The following is a 21790-nucleotide window of genomic DNA, read 5'->3' as shown; positions in this document are numbered from 1 at the left end:
GAATGGAAACACATCAAATTAGGACACACCTCCATGATATTCTTATAGCACTTACCATGCTCAACCCATGTTAAAGTATGAAGTTTTATTGATCTATTTGGCCTTTAGACAAATATGAATTGTGAAAACACTTACAATAGCATGTTCCTTTGAGAGGGTTTCCCTGGTATCGATTTTCTACTTCACATCTAGGAGGATAAAAATGAAGATTATTTTCTATTGCTAGGTAAAACAAAATCTACATTCATTTTAAAATCAAGCAGATCCTTTTATATAAAACTAAACTGAAAACAAGTCTGAGTCTGTACAATTACATTCTTCACTGTTACTCAGATCAGGGAGCTTGATGAGAGTCTGTGTTCAGGTTCAGTAGTGATGGCCCAGCAGTTCACACCACCGCCAACGAATAAACATTTGCCAAAGTGCAGGAGACAAATCCAAATATAATAAACCTAGATCCTTGGTTTTTTGAAAACACATAAAAAACACATTTTTACTTTTGTGTGGACTAAATATTCCTCTAAGACTGAAGTTAAAATATTTTTCAAATATTCATTTCTCACTTCCTTCCTCTTCTCCCTGAATAAAACTGATCCTGTTCTGTAAAAATAAGCAGGCAAAGGCTAAACACTGAGAATCACATTTATTTATTTATTTGTTTGTTTGTTAAACCCTTGAACGTGGTTCACCAGTCTGAAGAAAAAAAATAAAGTCTAATAAAAAAGAAATCATTACTCCTTCACTGAAATACACAAATATCATTTATGAACATCAGCAAAACCCAATCTCCCACTTCACAAGGTCATTCATACTTGGCAGGCCCAGTAGCTAAGAGCTATAAGAAAGGGAGGAAAGCTTGGGTCAAGCACTCTTCTCAGATAAATAATACGGGATACTGTGTCCTTTGATCCCAGGTGATTCTTAGCTCTTGCTTGCATCTAAAATCTCTTTAACAGGGGTGCCTGGGTGGCTCAGTCAGTTAAGTGTCCGACTTCGGGTCAAGTCATGGTTCGTGAGTTTGAGCCCCATGTCGGGCTCTGTGCTGACGGCTCAGAGCCTGGAACCTGCTTTGCATTCTGTGTCTCCCTCTCTCTCTCTGTGTCTCCCCTACTCACACTCTCTCTCTCTCTCTCTCTCTCTCAAAAATAAATAAACATAAAAAACAAATAAATAAAATCTCTTGAAGAGAAAGTCTTTTACTGGACCTATACCTCATTTCATTATTGTACACCTGAGAAAAGGAGTCATTAATTTTGTTCTATTATATTTTTCTGTTTAAAGGAGCCTAGATCACAAGGCTAAACTTAATCTTCGATTAAACATTTCTTCACATACTAGCTTTAAGGCATCATGAAACCAGTAAATATGCACAGCAGTGTGAACTATAAAATGCAGACAGAGCAATTCTTTCCTTGAACATCACCAGCAAGGTCTGGGTCACTGGTGACATTATTACTACTGTTCTTTGAGGGAAAAAAAGTTCACCAATGATGTATTTGTTTGTATCAGCTCAATGCTGTGATACTACTATGCATTTCTCTCACTTAAGTCTCTTCTTGAGAACGAGTCAACCTGGAACACGTGTTTTATGAGGTTTTCTGGGGAGGCAGACAGGTATATACTTGTTGGGGAACAATCTCTTGTTTCAACTCACCAGAACACTAAAAACAATTATTGCTAGTCCCACTATTGATGAACAGGAAAACTGAGGCTCGGCTTGGTTAAGTGATTTGTCTCAAGAGCACCGTGCTCAGTGAAGGCTCAGCCAGGGCTAAAGCTCCATGTCTGTCTGACGCTATCTGCATCCTCATGGATGGGAACCCCAGACTCTTCCTTGGAAGACGTCTGACATACTTCACCAAGGAAAATGCTAGAATAAGGAGGGATGGGTTAAAGCCCTGAGGATCATCTCTACTATCAGACAACCAAAATGCTAAATAAAACACTGTCCTGGAATACCAGTTCTTCCAAATTTCTTGGGAAAGGGTGTAATCCCTGGATGTGACAAAAACTGAGTAGCGACTGAGGTGAAAAGATGAATCTAAGTCAGGAACCCAGGAAATGTCAGTGTCACTCAAACATAAAATGTGAACTAAAGAACCATTAAGGAACTGCTGCTGAACCTACGATCTCTTCAGTATGGAGGCTGACCAAATTAGACCTGTCTGAAGTAGAAAGGGCGAACTTCCAAATCCATCAACCTGGGGATCCCCCAGAGCCCATGACAACAAGGCACAGACCCAGCCTGCCTGGCTGTCAGTCACTGACTCCAGGTGTGGCCTGTGGCAGGGGCCCGAGGGTGTGGTACTCACAGCTGGCACTCGTCCCCCTTGACGCCCTTGGTGGTACAGAAGCACTTGCCCGTGTTGGTGTTACAGAGCGACGCATGCCCATTGCACTTGCACGCTGGGGGAAGGAAAAGGAATGGAGGTCACAACTGGCTTAAGAGATGACTACTATCACAGACTTTTCCTAAAACATGTAATTTTATCTGGATTGGATTTGATAGGAAAGACAGATGAAAATGAAAGCATTTAAAGGATAAGATTCAAGTTTTTCAGCTAATGATTTATCTCAAATAATGTAAAGGTAACATTAAAAGAACCAAAATCCAAGGACAGGAGGAAAGAGAATGCTGGTTCCCACTGCCATCTGAAGCAACCATTTTGATCTATTTTGATCTTTTTGATAGATGGATTTTCACTACTATGACTCATTCATTCAGTAAATATTTGCGAAGCATCTCCAGTATGGCGCTGGGTGTGGGGACACAGACACAGTCCCTGCCCCCACGGAGATGCTCTGAGCAATGACAGCCCCTGAGGGGAGGCTTGGTCTGGCCGCTCAGCCTCAGCTGAGGTGCCTGCTCCACAAAGGCTACGTTTCAAATCCTAACAGGGCTCAGAACTGGGGTGAAATTGCAATGGCAGATCAGGGGCCCCGCAAGGCTCACTACCCTGGCTTCCACTTTAGCCTCTGCAGAAGACAACTCCTGTCACCTCTTCTTCCAGCCATCAACAAATCACCTTCTTCATCCAACGCATAAGTGTGAGCCAGGACACATTTTATACATGGGATGAAACAAGTCTTTCGCTCAATACCTTTTCACTTTACACCTTGTTTTTCTGTAAATAAATTAAAGGCATTAGGGCTGAGGACAGGTGTACTTAAAATAAATCCTGTGAAGAAAAAAATGGCCCAAAGAAACTCACGAAACTGAATAGGGCAGCGGTTAAGAGGTTGGATGCTGGAGTCAGAAGCACGAGTGTTCTGCTCTTGGCTCTGCTGGGTACAGAGAGGAGTGGGGTGTGTTAGCAAGAAGCTCGGGCCTGACGTCAGGCTGCCTGGGCACGAGTTCATTCTTCCGCACTTAGCTCCTCTGTAAGGAGGAGCTCCTCTGGGCATGCTATTTACCTTCTCTAGGCCTCACTTTCCTTGTCTATGCAATGGGGATGAGAACAGTATCCACCTCACAGGCTAGATGCAAGGATGATGGGAGATAATACATGAATGAGACACGGTAAGCATTCAGTAGATCATGGCCACTGTCCTTCACTCAGGACTACACAATTCTAAGAGGAAAACATTAAAAACTTGGTGCCACTCATAGTATTTTAAAAATCATGCTGTTATAGGGGTGCCTGGGTGGCGCAGTCGGTTAGGCGTCCGACTTCAGCCAGGTCACGATCTCGCGGTCCGTGAGTTCGAGCCCCGCGTCGGGCTCTGGGCTGATGGCTCAGAGCCTGGAGCCTGTTTCCGATTCTGTGTCTCCCTCTCTCTCTGCCCCTCCCCCGTTCATGCTCTGTCTCTCTCTGTCCCAAAAATAAATAAACGTTGAAAAAAAAAATTTTTTTTTAAAAATCACGCTGTTATAGATTGCAGCTCTGAAAAAGAAATCTAGCTCTAAATTCTGGACAAGTGAACTCAAGCCCCACAAATGCCTCAGAGGATGTCATTTTTCTAAATGGCAGCTGCAGAAATGGGGATGATGGCACCTGGAGGCACAAGCAGGCCCAGCAGTCAGTCCCATGTCCTGGATGTGGTTCCCCGCATGGCCACAAGCCACAGTGAGCTTTTAGTCAGAATGCATGGTCTTGAAGATGATAAAGGTGCCCGAGGTCCGGTGCCCGAGGGGGCCTCAGGCACAGCTTCTTATGTACACTCCCCAGTAATGCCAGGTACTCTGACTGCTATTGAACAGATGAAGCCCAGTCATAATGAGAAGGAAACATATGTTTACTAAATACCTTTTAATCTGAGCAAGAATTTTTTACTTAAGAGTGGTGGGAAAGGGCAGTAGGAGGGTACTAATAACTGCCCACATCTACTGAACGCGCTGCTCTGATCACTTTCACCTCAACCCCACTCTATTCTCCCCATTTTACAGATGAGGAGACTGACCCCTGAGAGGTGAAGGGATGTACGGCTAAAATGCCACCTCTCTCCTGGTTGCTCTGGGATCAGATTCTCAAGGGCCGTGCTAAGGAGTTTGGAGATGGGATTTGGGAAGTGAGCAAAGATTTTCCTTTCTTATTTACTTTCCTGCTCAGAACCTGAAGGGTCTTTCCAATGGAAACAAGAACAAGCCAAAAAGCAGTTCATCATTTTAAATCCTTAAAATATACTAGAAGTGCTGAGGAGTCCTGCATCTGGTTAAAACCCTGTGTGTGGTTTTTGGGACCTGACCACAGCCCATGACCCAGGTTTACCTCACTGGCCTCCTGCACTGGCCTGGGTGGCAGTCTCTGAAGGGAGCTGTCGGCAGGGTCTCAGCCTCCCCCCTGTCCCACCCCCAGTAGGCCACGCTCTCACATGTCTGCATTTCTAGCTCAGGCGCCTGCATTCCCTCATCTCTTTATCTGACGTCTGGGGCAGACCTTCTTGCCTCTGCTGAGCCTCCTCAGGGGGAAGAAGGGGGTAGCCCTGAAGACACTGCCCCTGAGTTCAGTAAGGTCCCTGGCACTTTCCCACTCCCCTCCCATGCTCAGGGTCCCTTACAGGCTTTCGCTGGAGCCTGCTGTTAGGGGCTCTCCCCACCTCTGTGCTGATCCACCTGACGGTCATCTAGCATTCACTCCAGGGGGGTGGAAACGGAGCGAGGGGACTCAGAGGGACTCAGAGCTTTCCCGGGTTCAGGTTTAAGCCTTTTGCTTTACCCTCACAGTGAATGATTAAAGGCTTAACTCTTCCATTTTTGGCTCGTTGCTTTAACCAGCTACTCAGACACTTGGCAGCCTTGCTCACTCCCTCCCACGTTCAGCTGAGCTCCTGACAAGTATGACAAAGAAATGCAGTATCCAAAACCAAATGGCTTTTTTCCTCCTAGATATTCAAGTCAAACAGAAGCACTGTGTTCTGCCTGCTTTGCAGTCAGTAACCCCGAGGGACATGACTCACGCTGACATCTTCCTCCATTTGTGGGATCCCCGTAGAAGCCAGATATGCAGGTCTCGCAGTGCTTGCCTGTGGTCAGGTTCTCACACTTCTCACAGATGCTCTGATTAATGCATTTGCTGTGCCCATTGCACTGGCAAGCTGAAAGAAAAAGAATCTGAAGGGGCCTGTCCCATGGTAGAATAGGGTGGAGTCAGTTCCACGAGATTTACTTGCAACTGTCTTTTATTACCTTATTACCTCTAAATGCAAAATCATTAAAACTGGCCCACTAAAAACTAGTTTGAGAAATGAGATCAAAACATCCATATACGGCTAGTCCAGGAAATCAGAAATACACCACAGCAAGGTGAAAGTCTACAGCCATTAAAAAAATAATTTGCTCTTGTTTGTAAAATAATGTATGTTCACGAGAGTAAGTTTGAAGAACATAAGGAAGGGAGGAAAATCAGATTCAACTGCACAACCCAGAGATCACTGTGCACATTTGGAATTTTAGTTTCAGTATTTTTTCTATACAGTTTAACACAGTTTGTGCTCATATTAACACTCAATTTTGATTTTTTAAAATTTATAGCACGGTTACTTTACCACGTTGTTTCATCTATCATAAACCATAAAAAATTTCTTAATGCTTATTTATTTATTTGTGTGAGAGAGACAGAGAGAGAGCTTGCAAGCAGGGGAGGGGCAGAGAGAGAGGGAGACACAGAATCCGAAGCAGGTTCCAGGCTCTGAGCTGTCAGCACAGAGCCTGATGCAGGGCTCGAACCCATGAACTGTGAGATCATGGCCTGAGCCTAAGTTGGACGCTTAACCGACTGTGCCCCCAGGCACCCCTACCAAACTTTAAATGGCAGAATGATTTCTATGAATCACAAGTTATTTAACCATTCCCTTACATCCTGATATTTAGTTTGCTTTCAATTTTTCTTTTAGAAAAATAACCACTTTATATATAAAAACATTTCCACAAGTGGAGTTAGTAAGATTCTTGATGCATATAGGACTTTACAACTAGAAAGGTATATAAAACCTGGGCCTCTCAGGACTGCTATTCACTGCAGATTCCAGTGGGGCCATCCACAGAGTGCATAACCTGTACCACTACAGACGGAAGATCTCATTCTGCAAGTCTGTCTTTCCCCTCCAGCTCTACTGAGATACTACTGTGTACGGAGTACAATGCATTGATTTGACACACTTATATATCACTAAATGATTACTACCGTAATGTTAGCCTTGCCTCATATCACATAATTACTATTGCTTTTTTGTGGTGAAAACATCTAAGGTTTACTTTTTAGCAGTCTTTGCAGATCTCTCTTGGTTGACCAACGTGATACAGGTTTTCACCGTCTCGGCAACCTTCCACAGTCTTGCATCAGTTCTGTTTACCCACTTCTTTTCTAATCCCTGCAGGTATTTGACTTGTCCTATACAGACTGCAGCTGAAAAACTTAAGAATGACTCTATCAGGGGCGCCTGGGTGGCGCAGTTGGTTAGGCGTCCGACTTCAGTCAGGTCACGATCTCGCGGTCCGTGAGTTCGAGCCCCGCGTCAGGCTCTGGGCTGATGGCTCAGAGCCTGGAGCCTGTTTCCGATTCTGTGTCTCCCTCTCTCTCTGCCCCTCCCCCGTTCATGCTCTGTCTCTCTCTGTCCCAAAAATAAATAAACGTTGAAAAAATTAAAAAAAAAAAGAATGACTCTATCAGTTAGGAATGCACCAAGAATACTTGGTGTGGGATATACATGTTGTTCCTGTTAAGGTGAACAACTGTATAGATGTCAAAAGGGCAAAGTACAACACACACACAAAATGTAATACCTAAAACCATTTACCAATAAAAATCTGTGTTCTAGTTCAAGATAAAAAGACTGAACAAATGTTTCTCTCTCTCTCTCTCTCTCTCCCCCTTCAAAATCCCACTGAAAGTACAGAAAAAAATGTAAAAACAAGCATAAATCAATCAGAGTATGGGATAAGAAGAAAAAGTGCTATCAGAAGTGTATTGAGAGATACTTCTGAAATACTGAACAATTTCTAGAAATTATAAAACAGAGTGTCAGGTATCTAATAGAAAAAGGGGAGTTGAGACATTCTGTCTCCTAATGTAGAAGGCGGGGACAGGGAAAGTGACTAGATGCACTTGACCAACTGACACTTGAAAAATCCAGCTGAGGCTGGGAGACAGAGCAGGCTTCGGGAGAGTGGCAAACAGCAGGAAGTATCTCGTGACCAGCTCTGTGTTCAACCTCACACAACATACAAAAATAAACCCAAAATGGATTGTGGACCTAAACAGAAGAGAAAAATCTATGAAACTTTAAAAAAGAAGACATAGGGGGTGCCTGGGTGGCTTAGTCGTGTCCAACTTCGGCTCAGGTCATGATCTCACTGTTCATGAGTTCGAGCCCCACCTCGGGCTCTGTGCCAACAGCTCAGAGCCTGGAGCCTGCTTCGGACTCTGTGTTTCCCTCTCTCTCTCTCACCCCCTCCCCCGCTCACGCTCTGTCTCTGTTTCTTGGGAAAATAAACATTTAAAAATTTTATTAAAAAAAAAAAAAGAAAGAAAACATAGGAGGAGCACCTGAGTGGCTGAGTTGGTTGAGTCTGACTCTTGATTTCGACTCAGGTCATGATCTCACAGTTGATGGGACTGAGCCGCGCATCAGGCTGATTCTTGAGAATCAATTCTCTGCTTCAGATTCTCTCTCTCCCTCTCTCTCTGCCCCTCCCTTCCCCCAGTGCATCACTCACTTTCTCTCTCTCAAATAAACAAACATGAAAAAAAAGAAAACAGGAGTAAATCTCTGTGATCTTGGGTTAGTTAGGCACTGATTTCTTACAGTACCAAAAGCACATGGGATAAAAGAAAACACTGATACACTGAACTCACAAAATTTAAAACTTGTATATTTCAAAAGAGTCCACCAAAAAAGTAAAAAGAAACCCACAGAATGGAAGAAAATATTTGCAAATCATATAGTCAGTAAGGAACTTGTATCTAGAATTCACAAAGAATTTTACATGTCCATAAGAAAAAGACAAATAATGCAATTTAAAAATGGGCAAAGAATTTGAATAGACATTTATCCAAAGAAGATGCAAATGGCCTGTAAGATGCTCAACTTCATCAGTCATGAGAGAAATGCAAATCAAAACCAGTGAGATACTGTTTCTCACATACTAGAATATCTGCAATCAAAAAACGGACACAGGCATTGATGAGCATGGGGAGAAATCTCAACCTTTTCAGACTTCTAGTGAGAATGGAAAATGGTGCCACTACTTTGGAAAACCCCGTGCCCATTATTCCTCATTCCCACTCCCAGCCCTAGTCAACAGTTAAGCTATTTTTTTTCTCCGTATATTTGCTCTTTTTTGGCCATGTCATATAAATGGTATCATAATAATAAACAGTCTTGAATCTGACTGGTTTTACGGAGCATGCTTTTGAGGCTCATCCATGTCACAGAATATAGTACTCTGCTCCTTTTTGTTGCCTAATAGTATTCCATCATATGGATGTATCACATTTTGTTTATCCATTTGCCAGCTGACAGACACTGGGTTGTTTCCACTTTTGTCTATTATGAATAATGCTGCTATGAGCATTCACCGCAAGTTTTTGGGTAGACATATGTTTTTAATTCTCTTGGGTATATATTGGGCCATATGACAACTCTATGTTTAACTTTTTGAGGACCTGCCAAACGGTTTTCCAAAGTGGCCGCACCATTTTACATTCCTTCCAGCAATGTGTGAGGGTTCCAATTTCTTGAATGTTGTTGAGCATCTTTTCACGTGCTTATTGGCCATTTGTGTATCTTCTTTGGAGAAACGTCTATTTCAATCTTTTGCCCATTTCATAAGTGGGTTTTTTTTTTTTTTACTGTTGAGTTTTAAGAGTTCTTTATGTATTCTGGACTTTAGACTCTTACCAGATACTGTATATGATTTGCAAATATTCTCTCCCATTCTGTGGGTTGCCATTTCACCTCATATATTCCTGATATTAACAAAAATGCATAGATTTAAATATTTCATGAATTAAACTAGTAGATAAGAAACAGAATTATAGATCCTTTGACCTCTTAGAGAGGAAAAAAGGAACACAGGAAATTTGTTTGGTAGACAAAAAAAAAAAAAAACTGGTTTCTTATTTTACATTTTCCTGCTCTTTTCCTTGTCTGAGAATGACTTCTTTATATCCTTTGCCCACTTTTTCTGTTGAGCTTACACATTTTTTTCTTCCTGGAGGACAGAGGTTTACATACTCTGGATGATAATCTCTATACTGCAGATATTTTCCCCCAGCCTATTTCTTGCCTTTTACTGTTACTTGCCTTTCCCTTACAGAAGTCCTCATTGCCCTGTTGTCAGTGGCACCGTGTGTCAGACTCTTGGAGAAGTTCTTACCCACTAACCTCCTGGGGTCTTTGCACCTAACCTCTCCCAGCTGTTCTGGAGGCCCATCAGAACATTCTTGAGTATTTACTGACAGTCTGAATCAAAGGCCAATTTCTCAGGGTTGATTTCTCAGGACACCCTTCCCAACTCATGGTCTATTCCTTCTTGACCAACCACTGGAAGGAAGGGGGAGGAAGGGAACAGAGGGAGAGGGGGAGGGAGAGCAGGCAGGCAGGCTTAATTTTTCCTCTTCTTGGGACCCTTCCCTCCCCCTTCTCCCTTTTCTTAGAGCACTTCAAGGAAACCTGTTTTTACAAATCCTTTCTCTTCTCCTTTAACATGTATATGTATGTAAACCTTTTCAAAAACCTAAATAAACCTCTTATCAGCACAACAATCAGAGGAATTTTTTCTTAAGGGCCTGGGAGCCATCACTTTGAAATGTAAACATCAAGGAAGCCAGCACCCTACCTCCCTGTCACTTTGGGAATTTAGTCTGGGTGCATTAGTGCCAAACTGTAACCAGCTGCTTGCTATAAAGATATAAGTAGCTTATATGCCTATTTAAAAAGGTAAGCTTTCTCAGGGCACCCGGGTGGCTCAGTCGGTTAAGCGTCCGACTTCGGCTCAGGTCATGACCTCACGGTTCGTGAGTTCAAGCCCCGCATCAGGCTCTGTGCTGACAGCTCAGAGCCTGGAGCCTGCTTCAGATTCTGTGTCTCCCTCTCTCTCTGACCCTCCCCCACTCACACTCTGTCTCTCTCTCGAGAATAAGTAAACATTTAAAAAAAAAAAAAAAAAGGTGAGATTTCTCGTGGTTTTTGCAATCTCATTAGTGGATTGCCTCCAAGGTGTACCACTGGCGTACCAGTCTGGTTTAATGCTTACTCAAAATAAGACTATTTTCTTTTTTTTTTCTACATTTGTGAAAAGGCATTTCTGGGTTGGCAGGAAATTTATTTTTCATTTTTCCTCTAACAATTGCCACAATGCATTTTTCAGTAAAAAGCAAACTAGAACAACGGACATCATATTAATCCTATATAGCATAGTATTTTCTATTTTTTAAGTTTACGTATTTATTTTGAGAGAGAGATAGTGTGAGTGGGGGAGGAACAGAGAGAGAGAGGGAGAGAGGGAGAGAATTCAAGTAGGCTCTGTGCTGGCAGTGCAGAACCTGATGAGGGGCTTGAACTCATGAAACTATGAGATCATGACCTGAGCTTGAGTCACAAGCTCAACTGACTGAGCCACCCCTGCACCCCAGTATTTTCTATCTCTAAAATAGAAATTAGTATGGCTGAAGGTATCTATATTAAACCATTAAAAGTTTTTACCTCTATGAAGAACTGGACCTGAGAAGAGGAATTCCAGTTTTTATTTTATCTACATCTGCAGTATTTGTTTATAATGAACATACTTCATTACTTCTGTAGTGAAAGCAAAACACCTCACTTGAACTTCTGTGTTTTCATTGACATTGAAAATATTTTTCAGGGGCACCTGCGTGGCTCGGTCAGTTGTGTCTGACTCTTGATTTCATCTCTGAGAGTTATGATCTCACGACCGTGGGATTGAGTCCCTCGTCAGGCTCTGCGCTGGTGGTGTGGAGCCTGCTTGGGATTCTCTCTTCCTTTCTCTCTGACTCTCCCCAGCCTATGCTCACTTGTTCACTCTCTCAAAATAAATTAAAATAAACTTAAAAAAAAATCCCAAAACAAAATTAGTTTAAAAAAAAATATTTTTCATGCAAAACTATTTCTCCTAAAATGATGTTATTTTTTTCCTAAAGGAAATTCATATAAATAACATAGCTTTCAAAGTTTTATTCTTTATAAATAGGCAGCGAAACACTCGATTTTGGGCACTCAAGACAAATTACCTGGACAATGAATGAAAGACCAGTTGTATCTGCTGTCCTCCAGGCACATGCTGGAATTGAGAAGGGGCTGCGGGTAGGAATTTCCCACAGGGGCCTGAGAAGGCATCTTCACTGGTCCTTTATAGGAGCCTTCTATGCATTTCCCTTTGCCAGTATTGCTGGGGTCAGTACACCAGCCGCAGCCTGGCTGCTCCAAGCAATGGCTACAGGTACAGTAGCCTGAACAATTTTCAGCTGTAAGAGGGCACAAGTTACAATTCACTAGCACAATTCACTAGGTTGCTTTGAATTCATTGTATTTAAATTACCCTTTTTAAAAACAATTACCTTTTTTTTAAAAACAAACTATTCAACTTCTGTCAGTTAAGACTCCTATTCTAAAGTGACTGTTTAAATGACACAATAAATTTAAAGAGCCCAATATCTTGCCCAACACAGAATAGGGACTCCCCCCCCTCCTCTCTCAATCCCAGGATGTTGAGGGAGAAAGGGACCTTAGTGGTCATCTATCAGAGACCATTTATTTCATCAATCAGGGGAGTAAGGTGTGGAGACGTTGCACGGATGAAGCAGTAGGATACTGAAGCTGGGCAAGCTGCTTCTGTGCTCTGTGGTCTATCCCACAGGGCTTGGTTCTGCATGAAGGTTCTCCTCCGGCAGTCTCAGCCTTGTCCCTAAAATGCTCAGGGGCCTACAGCGCGGCCCCACAGCAGGAGCGGCACCCTTTTCACTTACGGGGGCAGCTGCTCATGGTGTACCACTCCATACACTGGCCAAAAGGGAAGGAGGCCACGTAGGCGTTGGAGTCCACGCACTGCTTCATGTTGCTGCACCACATACACTCTGAGCTGCCACTGGTGCACTCTCCACACGCCGTCCGCAAGGCACACGGCGTCCGGCACTGCTTGGCACTGTGGTTCGCTGGGAAGCAAACCCAAGAGAGACACTTAGAGCTCCCACCACGTTGGCTGATATCAAAAAGGCCTGTCAGGGTGGGTTGTGACCCATTAGCGTTGTCACGACATCAATGCAGTGGGCTAACATTAAATGTAGGGGGAAACAGAAAACACAGAGTCACCATGTACTGGTTAGTCAAGTATACTCATACGCTTGGGGGGTAAAAAACTTTCTTTTCAAAGAGCCTTAAGGACAGACATGAGGGAACAAGCTAATCTTTCTATAAGAGCAGTGGTTCTAAAGCTCCCTACAAAATATGGGACCCAGGATATTGAAACCCACCTCAACATGAAAACTTGTATCTTTGTGTATTTGGGGGGTAGAAGGAGCACAGCATTCATTAAATGCACCAAAGCATTCAGGACCCAAAAAGGCTGAGAAGCTCCCCTACAGGAAGTTTAGCAACCGTATTTTAAGGGGATTCCTCCAGGGCTATGCGTTCTCTTCTACACCTGTGTACTCTTCAGACAACTTACAGTACCTTGCTAAAATGAGACACTATGTGAATGGAGTCCAGCCTCCCAAAACCTCCCACAAAATTCCATCTGCTGTGTGTGTCCCTGCGTCCCTCTGCAGGAATACGACGCTTGCGCGTGCTGCAGAGGCTGCCCCCAGGCCTGCCTTTGGGAAGCTTGACTGTAGCCCAGAGGAGAGACCCCAAGCCCATGGGGAGCCTGAATGCAGCCCAGAGGAGAGATCTGAACCTGAGAAGCTACTCAGGGGGTGCTCCTCGGTACTCTCTCACAGCTCTAGCGTGGTTCAGGTTTGCTTCTGCTGTCATGTAACCGCTCTCCTCATTTTTCTGTCTAGTGTCCCTGCAGTGACCTGCTTGCTCTTCTGATCTTTTCTTTGCATTCTTGTTCTCTCTTTCACAGCATTTCTTTGCCAGCACCAAGACATCTGCCTGTCGAAGCAAATTCTCAACACTTTTTGTGGTCAACACACCAATCAATCTCACTGTAAATGAGAATATTAGGCTCTTTTGAATAGAATTAGTGATTTTTGTTTATGATTATGGCTCATACTATGCAGAGCCAAAGACTATTTCCTTCTGCGTTTAAATTCTGGGTGACACTCTACTTCATATGCTTGAAACCAATACTCCATCTGTTGCTCGTGACTATCTCACACATCTCAATATTTAACTATGCCTCCTACAGTTTCTCTTTCAGTGAGCTTCCAATGACAATCATTCACCCATATACTTACCAGGCCTTTCGCAGACACTACCATTGAGTGGGTTGATGCAGGTTGCAGCCTTCAAGCCCCGAGTACTGGGTTCTGACAAGATTCCACAGAATCCAGCATCACTGGGCTCAGACGGCATCCACTGTAGCAAACTATTTGTGAATGGGGACATATCTTCCCAGCACCAGTAGGACACATTGATCTTCCGAAGGCCAACCCATGGGGTTAAGGTGAGCTTGGACTGCAGGCAAAAGAGACACAGCTATGTATAAGCAATGTCTTGAACAAAACAGGCTTCTAGATAAAAACCACTACGTTACATATACCCACAGATAAAAGAAAACCTCCCTATCCTGACTGAGCCACGGCAGAGTAGGACAGACTATCATTTTTAATGTTATATATCATCCCTGGCACTTCAATATGACCATTTTACAAAGGACAGAAATATAAGTCAGAGAAGATATAAAAATTTTCATAGAGATTAACAGCAAAGAGGTAATAATAAGTCCCTAAAGTACTATACCCTATGGCAAATGTTACACAGAGATGGCCACCCCCCAACCTCGGTTTAAATGATTACTTATGCATAAAAGCATCTTACCAATATTTATGAAATACTGGTTATATGCTTATGCTTGGATCATTAACTAAGCTTGTGTCGGGGCTTTGGCCAGTTCAGATGATTGAAGATTTGTACTTTCAAGCTGGGGAGTACTGCCTGGCACTGAATTTTCTAGGGAATTACAGGACCTCTGGGAATCTCTGCCATCTTCTGCTCTATTAAAGTTTTCTTCTTGTTACAATTTAAAACAATTTTTAAGTCGAAGTATACGCTTTAGTCCAGAAATGAAAGATATTCCTAATATTGGCAGTTACAAACAGAATGTACAATGTATTTCCATTTTGGAGAGGAAAAAAATATACGTGCCTGTTAAAGATGTCAAAGAAATAAACATACCCAGAAGCTATTTTTAGTTGTAATAAATGATATTTATTTTGATTTTAATGCTAGCATCTTCTAAATTTCCTTTGCAATATGCATTTTTTAAGGAAAGAAAGCTAATTAAAATTAATACCTTTTAAAAGTCCTTCAATTTCTTCCTCTTTGGCTTCAGGATAGAATTCATAGCAATCAGCATTATACACAAGGCCTCTCTGGATTTGATACCTCGTGAGGCCCAGCCACAGGACCTCCCTTCCCCCCTAGCCCGCAGCCAGCCATGCAACCATACCTGCAGCTCACCCCTCGATCTCCACATCTTGCATGTGGTGGTACAATATAAAGATGGTGTTTCCCTCTCCACCTTCCCAACTCTCTCATCTTCAGAGATTACCTCTCTGGCTGTCTATCAGCCAGCCTCTGCCCTACAGGCTAGGTCCAGCGCTCGCTCTCGTTCTTCCGTGCAAGCCTGGGATTTAGGTTTAGACTCACACCTATGGAAGTACATTTCACTACAGTTGTCTTTTCACCTGTCAGTCTCACCACAAGACTGTGAATTCCTGTTGTACAAATGTGTTCCCAGCAGACCTGGGAGCTATGCAGAACCTTCTGGAGCCAGAAAACTGGAGGAAGAGGGAAAAGGTACCAGAAGATATATCTGTGGTCAGCTGGCAGAGCAGGACCCTTCTAGCCAGGTGGTCTTTCAAGGACATTGACCTGGGGGTCACTGGTAATGTGGAAAGCTGTAAGCCATCAATTCTCTGAGGGAGTGACTACAGGTAAGACCGGCCAACAGCCAAGGACAGAACAGAGGAAGAGGCCCATTTCTGGGGCTGAGGAAAAGAGAAACAAATCTCTGATGGAGATTATGCAATGTGAAAAACCCTTCAAAATATCATAAAACATAAAATGTGGCCATAGTGTTCCCTGAGATAACCACATTTATAATGTATTGCCAGTGTCTGAATTGTCCATGCCATACCAAAGCTGCACTGGAAAAAAGACCAACTGGAGAAAAGTAAAATACTATAGGGCCCCTCCCACCAGTCACACAGCAGGTGGTATACAGAGGCCAATGTAACCAGAACCCAGACCACACTTTCCATGTTTTTCCCTGAAGGAGGCTGCACCCAACAAAGTGCTGCTCATCCCTCTCTAGACAAAATGTGTTTGTAGAGTATCAACTACAGGCCACTGGAAGGCCAACTGAGGGCACTGGGAGGACAGGAAGAGAACTTGGGGCTTTCTGGGCTCAGAAACGTTTGATAAGAAGGTGCCCTCTCCTTTGGAGCTTGTCAGACCTAAGGAAGACCCAACAGTTCTTAGGGTGATTACCATTAAATATTACACACTGTAACAATACCTGAAACCTGACAGACTCCAGCGGCTTCCTTCAACCTAATCGGTAGTGACATCCCCTTTCCCTCTCCCCCAGCAGAACCCAGAAGCCAGGATGAAAGCATCAGCTGATGTCACAAGGATATGTGACACACGGCGCTACTCAATATACGTGTAATTATCCCTTTGTCTTACAATCTAATAGATATGACTTACAAAGTGTGAACAATTTTAAGGTAAGAAGAAAGCATCAAAGGAAGAGCATCTGATCGTGCCAATCCAGTCTCTCAGTATACTCACACACTAGCACTCCGCGTGCCAAGCACATCACAGGGAAGCTGTGTTCGTGCTCTCAGTGGAAGGGTGGGTGGTAGAAATTTAAGTTCTGAGGATGTTAACTCACCATGCTCTGTGATGACTGCATTATTCGCAGCTGCTTAAGGACAAATTCTACCTTCTTCTGGGTTGTAAGAGAAGCCAAAAAGGCATTGTGGTTCCTACAGGACAATTTAGCATTGTCATAATTCTCCTTGGCAGTGGTAATTTTCAAACACGAGTTTCCGACCAAATGCCAGCCAATGCCACAGATATTTTCTTTTGTAAAGCAGGGGAAAAAGAAAAAAAAGAGTTTTAGAAACCACACAAAACCACTACATTACCAGTTTGAATCACCAGAAACCTAGAAGGTTTTTGCAATTTGAATTCCACAGTACTTCACTAGGATATGGTGACGGCATCCAACCCATCACTAAGGACCAATACAGAATAGAAGAAAGTTAGACTTCACCAGTCCTATTTCCTGGATCTCAAGAGGCATACTCTAAGGTCAACTCTCTATACCTTGGAAGAAAAAATCTTAGGTGCCAGTGCTCAATTTCTAAACTCCTTTTTGACGAACAATTAGAAACAAGACTAAAATCCTAAGTGAAGAGCAGAAAAATAAATATGCACAATGGAAGGATGGGGAAGAAAACTGTGGAGTGTGGAAATGAGTTGGTGAGTGAGTAAGACTACAGTCTTCAAAAGCTGCACTATTTTCACATCAAGTGGAAAGGGCACAAATCAAGGGCACAAAACGTCCCCAAAGTGAGGTGGAAAGATCCTTTTCAGGAAAAAACAAAACAAAACAAAACAACAACAAACCCAAAGTGATACAGCTGCAGCACATGAGGCAAGATGGGAATCTACTTCTGCAGTCACCCTGAACCCACCCAGTTCAGCTCTGTGCCCTGCCCCACAGAAGCTCTGCACGCTTCCTAAAAGGGCACAGCAAAGCAACCTTGCCAGAAGTAAGTTCCCTGAAGAATGCCACCAACAATGCCCGTTACCAGTCAGTGAGGTAAGTGGAAGGTGCCATGGGAAAGGGTTCATTGAAGAGCAGATAAAGACTTGTTCTTGCAGGGTGCCTGGGTGGCTCAGTCGGTTAAGTGCCTGACTTCAACTCAGGTCATGATCTTGCAGTCTGTGAGTTCGAGCCCCACATCAAGCTCTGTGCTGATAGCTCAGAGCCTGGAGCCTGCTTCGGATTCTGTATCTCCCCACCCCTCTCTGCACCCCCCAACCCCACTTACACTCTGTCTCTCTCTCTCAAAAGTAATAAATGTTAAAAAAATTAAAAAAAAAAAAAGACTTGTTCTTCCAAGTGTGGCATCAGTGTCACTACTCGTTAAAATCTAGATTCTAGAGCCCCACCCCCGATGTGTATGAGAATCTGATTTGACAAAATCCCCTGCAGTGCACTGAAGTTTGAGATGCCATGAGATAAAGAACGAGAAGCTCACACTCATGCAAGATGAATCAAGTACTTCCAAAGGACATTCAAAAGGGGCCAGGCAGACCCTGTTGCCCTGGGCATGCTTCAGCTGCTGCACAGAACCACAGATGTACCCCTTTTGGGAAATCATGGTTGAGCAAATGTATCATAGAACTTCTGTCGTGGCTGGCCAGCCTGAGGCCCTCAACTCTTCATTCCAAACCTTAGAGGCCATAAATTGAGATATTCAGGACTGGAGATCACCCCAGGAGGTGCTGCTGATAAAGGCATCTCTCTTCCTTCTTGTCAGAAGGTGCTGACAATCTAATCCCAGTTTTCAGGAAGAACTATTCATAAAGTGCCCCTCAGACTGACTGGCTGCCAAAATTGCTGCATTCTACTGCCAGGTGACCACAACAGAGGCGAGCAGAGACAATGCGGCAGGCTCGAAGATACGGAGCCAAACCATCATTCCATTCCCCAGAGCAGCAGATGATGCTTTACTTTATCTCAAAGCACAGTACGAGCAAATGCTTAAGAACTGTATTTTCATTAAAAAAAATAACCACAATTATGGTACGGTGGATGAATGGTTAAAATGAGTTTGTTTCCTCTGCTGGGTTCAATCTGGGCTGCACAGTATGGGGGGCGTGTGTGTGACGTCTCTGGACCCATGCACATCAAGATGCCCCTACAAGGCCTACCAGGCAGGGCGATGCACTCCTGATTCCGGGGCTCCCACTGGCAGTTCTGGTCCAGGGCACAGCTCCTACAGCTGGTCTTCTTGTTACAGTAGTACATGGGGTTATCCTTGGGGCAATTCTCATATCTGGAAATGGAGATCTAGAACACAGTGGACAAAAGCTTTTCTCTTAATCCCCGGCCAGAACTCATGGTGAGGACAAACAGGATGTTAAAATCAACAAAATTTTAACTGAGGAAGCAAACTGCAAATAAACACACAAATAAGATGCAGATGAATCAGGCCTGCAATGGAAATAGGGTGCTGAAATCTTCCGCACAAGGACATGCCTTGACCCAGGAAGGAGGCACGGTGCTCTATTTTATTTTTCATTTTTATTTTTATTTTTTTATTTTTGGGACAGAGAGAGACAGAGCATGAACGGGGGAGGGGCAGAGAGAGAGGGAGACACAGAATCGGAAACAGGCTCCAGGCTCTGAGCCATCAGCCCAGAGCCCGACGCGGGGCTCGAACTCACGGACCGCGAGATCGTGACCTGGCTGAAGTCGGACGCTTAACCGACTGCACCACCCAGGCGCCCTAAGGCGCTCTGTTTTAAACACCACTCTTCTACCTGCTCATTTGTGAAATGGCGGCGTTCAACCCACTGCTTTTCAAAAGCCTCCCAAACAATTTAAAACTTTCATATTTTATGAACTGCTTTGTGGAATAAACTGTCAAAAACTATAGAAGCTGAGTCATTCTATTATTTTTTTGCCCTAGAACCTAAAAAAGGAGATTCTGCAAAGTCGCCTGACTCAAGTTCTTCAGTCTCAAGTTCTAAAACTTGCTCCCAAAAGCTTGCACAGGTAGAGTGAGCTCACTCACACCAAACATCTAGCACTTAGCTACAGTCATGCCTCTAAGGAGTAGGGAGTACACAGAAGAATAGTCCTGCTCTCTTCTAAAACACTACACATCAACCCTTGCGGCCAGCAGGACCTTTGAAATTATGATGCACATAGCAGCCCTTCCTAAAAGAAAACCTAAGCAATATAATAAAATCCAAATCCACACCAAAGGTTTTAAAAATAAGTCTGGGCCAGTATTTGTACCATACACACTACAGTCTTACACCTGACCCCCCCCCCCCCCAGGGACCCTTTCATCCTCTGAAATCCTTGAGAAACGGCCCCTGACCTGGCCTTCCGTGCAGCTGTGGTTCACAGGGACACAATGGTCATTGCACCAGTGGCAGTCGTTGGTGTTGGCTGTGCAGCTGTAACAATCAGTGTGCTGGTCGCATCTGTCATGGTCAAGAGCTACGAAAAGAAGAAAAATTCATCAACTGTGACAGCTCCTCCTCAGAAAAATCTGAGACTAAGGTTTTTAAAAAATGTTAACAAGGGATGGGAAGTAAAATAAGTAAAACGGGCAGGAAAATATACTGGTGTGCTCAGGTTAAAAGAATATTTAGAAATAAGTAAGAAGTTTAAAGAAACACTCTTTTTTAAGCCCCCTACTCCCATAGAAAGTACACAGAGGGGGAAAAACAAAGATATATTCATTTCATTCAACGATAATGAGATATTATGGAAGCAGGTCAGGTTCTCTGAATACTTTTTTTCCCCGAGAAAAAAAGCAGCTAGCAATAGAATGAACACCAAGAGCTGTCGAGGACCCAAACAAAGTAACGTCACAGACCAAACCACTCCTCCTAGCTGTAAATGCAAGGCTAATCTGGGCACAGGAAGCAGGCAGCACCACAGAAGCCCAAAGGAGGCACCAGGCTGAGATACATTCTGTACGCATGTATGTAAATCTAAGAGTGTTAAGTTTGAGATCTTCTGGGCTGCTACAGACCTGCTGCATCTCCTGTGGACCCCTGACAGGCCAAGGTCAGCAACAAAAGAGAGCCCATACAACCATGCTGCTTCATCTGTTGATCCACTTGTGAACATGGCACATGATGGAACCCATGGACAAGACAAGGCAGGGCCCACCCCCACGAAGCATGCTCCTTGGGTTGCTGATGTCCTCCTCTGGTCATTGCCCCATGGACTGGGCCCACACAGAAAGAAGAGTGACCAGGGGTATGACATCTGAGATAAGCTCACAGCAAAGGGATTCATACTGAACCATCTAAGGTAATTAAATATTATTTTCTATAATCATGTACATTTAATTTGAACTTTTAAAACCTGGATTAAAAAAAAAAAACCCAATTTCACAGATTTTATCCCTTTGAACCCTACCAGGTTCTGGTCCTCTCTGTTCTTCAGCGCTCACTGGGAAGTTGCCTGGGTGTCCTTTTTGAGGATTTATACTCATCTTAATTTGAAGCATTCTAGGACAGTAAAAGCTGACTCTATCCACCATAACCCTCATGGTAACATGCTACACCAACTCTAACAGTTAAGAAATTCAGTCAACATTCTTTAAATTAATTGAAGTGAACAAATACTTTGCAGAGACATTTTTCTTACTTTTAAAGGTAGGATATTACCTCACTTTATTACAGATATTATCTCACTGTATTACACTGTGCTGTAAGCCAGAGCAAAACCATAAGAAGCTAAGTAGACAAGATGAAGAAAGCCTGGAAAACATTAAGGGGTGGTTCTAAAAGCTAGGACCACTGGTCATCCTCAGCAACTCTCTTGCCTTGCTATCACTGCTGTGCCCAACTAGAGAAGCTACAAAAGAGTACTCTGCAAAGAGAGCAACTCTACCTCTATCCACTAGAACAATCTACTCCAACATAGCTTTTCTGGGTTGCCCCTCTTAATCTCATCCTTAACATCAGAACTGCATAATCCAATATGGTAGCCACTAGCCTCATGTAATTTTTAAAAAATTTTTTTAAATGTTTATTTATTTCTGAGACAGAGAGAAACAGAGCATGAGTGGGGGAGGGGCAGAGAGAGAGGGAGACACAGAATCCAAAGCAGGCTCCAGGCTCTGAGCTGTCAGCACAGAGCCCGACACAGGGCTCGAACTCACAAACCGCAAGTTCGTGACCTGGGCCAAAGTCGGACGCTTAACCTACTGAGCCACCCAGGCGCCCCTGTAATTTTTTAATTTAACTAAAGTTTAAAATTCAATTCTTTGGTCTCACCAGTCTCATTTCAAGTGTCTCATGTAGCCACATGTGACTAGTAGCTCCCATACTGAGACAATGCACAGGTAATATACTTTCATCATCACAAAAAGGTTCTCCTGGATTGCATTGCCTGAGA

The 21790-nt window shown here is 43.5% G+C and overlaps 1 protein-coding gene across 5 annotated transcripts in view; it reads right to left on the bottom strand.

Moving 5' to 3' along the window:
• The window catches only part of ATRN (attractin), a 159825-nt gene that overhangs the window by 59827 nt on the left and 78208 nt on the right, over positions 1 to 21790 (bottom strand). For all 5 annotated transcript variants that reach the window (XM_027069657.2, XM_015078127.3, XM_027069653.2 and 2 more), the window contains exons 13-21: positions 19752 to 19873; positions 18574 to 18712; positions 16520 to 16710; positions 13857 to 14076; positions 12426 to 12611; positions 11691 to 11924; positions 5398 to 5535; positions 2313 to 2406; positions 136 to 188 (exon numbers count right to left, since the gene is read on the bottom strand). In XM_027069657.2, the coding sequence (XP_026925458.1) occupies positions 136 to 188; positions 2313 to 2406; positions 5398 to 5535; positions 11691 to 11924; positions 12426 to 12611; positions 13857 to 14076; positions 16520 to 16710; positions 18574 to 18712; positions 19752 to 19873 (1377 nt within the window). The remainder of the gene's footprint in view (positions 1 to 135; positions 189 to 2312; positions 2407 to 5397; positions 5536 to 11690; positions 11925 to 12425; positions 12612 to 13856; positions 14077 to 16519; positions 16711 to 18573; positions 18713 to 19751; positions 19874 to 21790) is intronic.

This window comes from Acinonyx jubatus, chromosome A3, assembly GCF_027475565.1.
Source record: "Acinonyx jubatus isolate Ajub_Pintada_27869175 chromosome A3, VMU_Ajub_asm_v1.0, whole genome shotgun sequence".
In the NCBI taxonomy this organism is placed as follows: domain Eukaryota; kingdom Metazoa; phylum Chordata; class Mammalia; order Carnivora; family Felidae; genus Acinonyx; species Acinonyx jubatus.
Note: the sequence above shows the minus strand (reverse complement) of the source record. Positions and strands in the feature narration are given on the sequence as shown.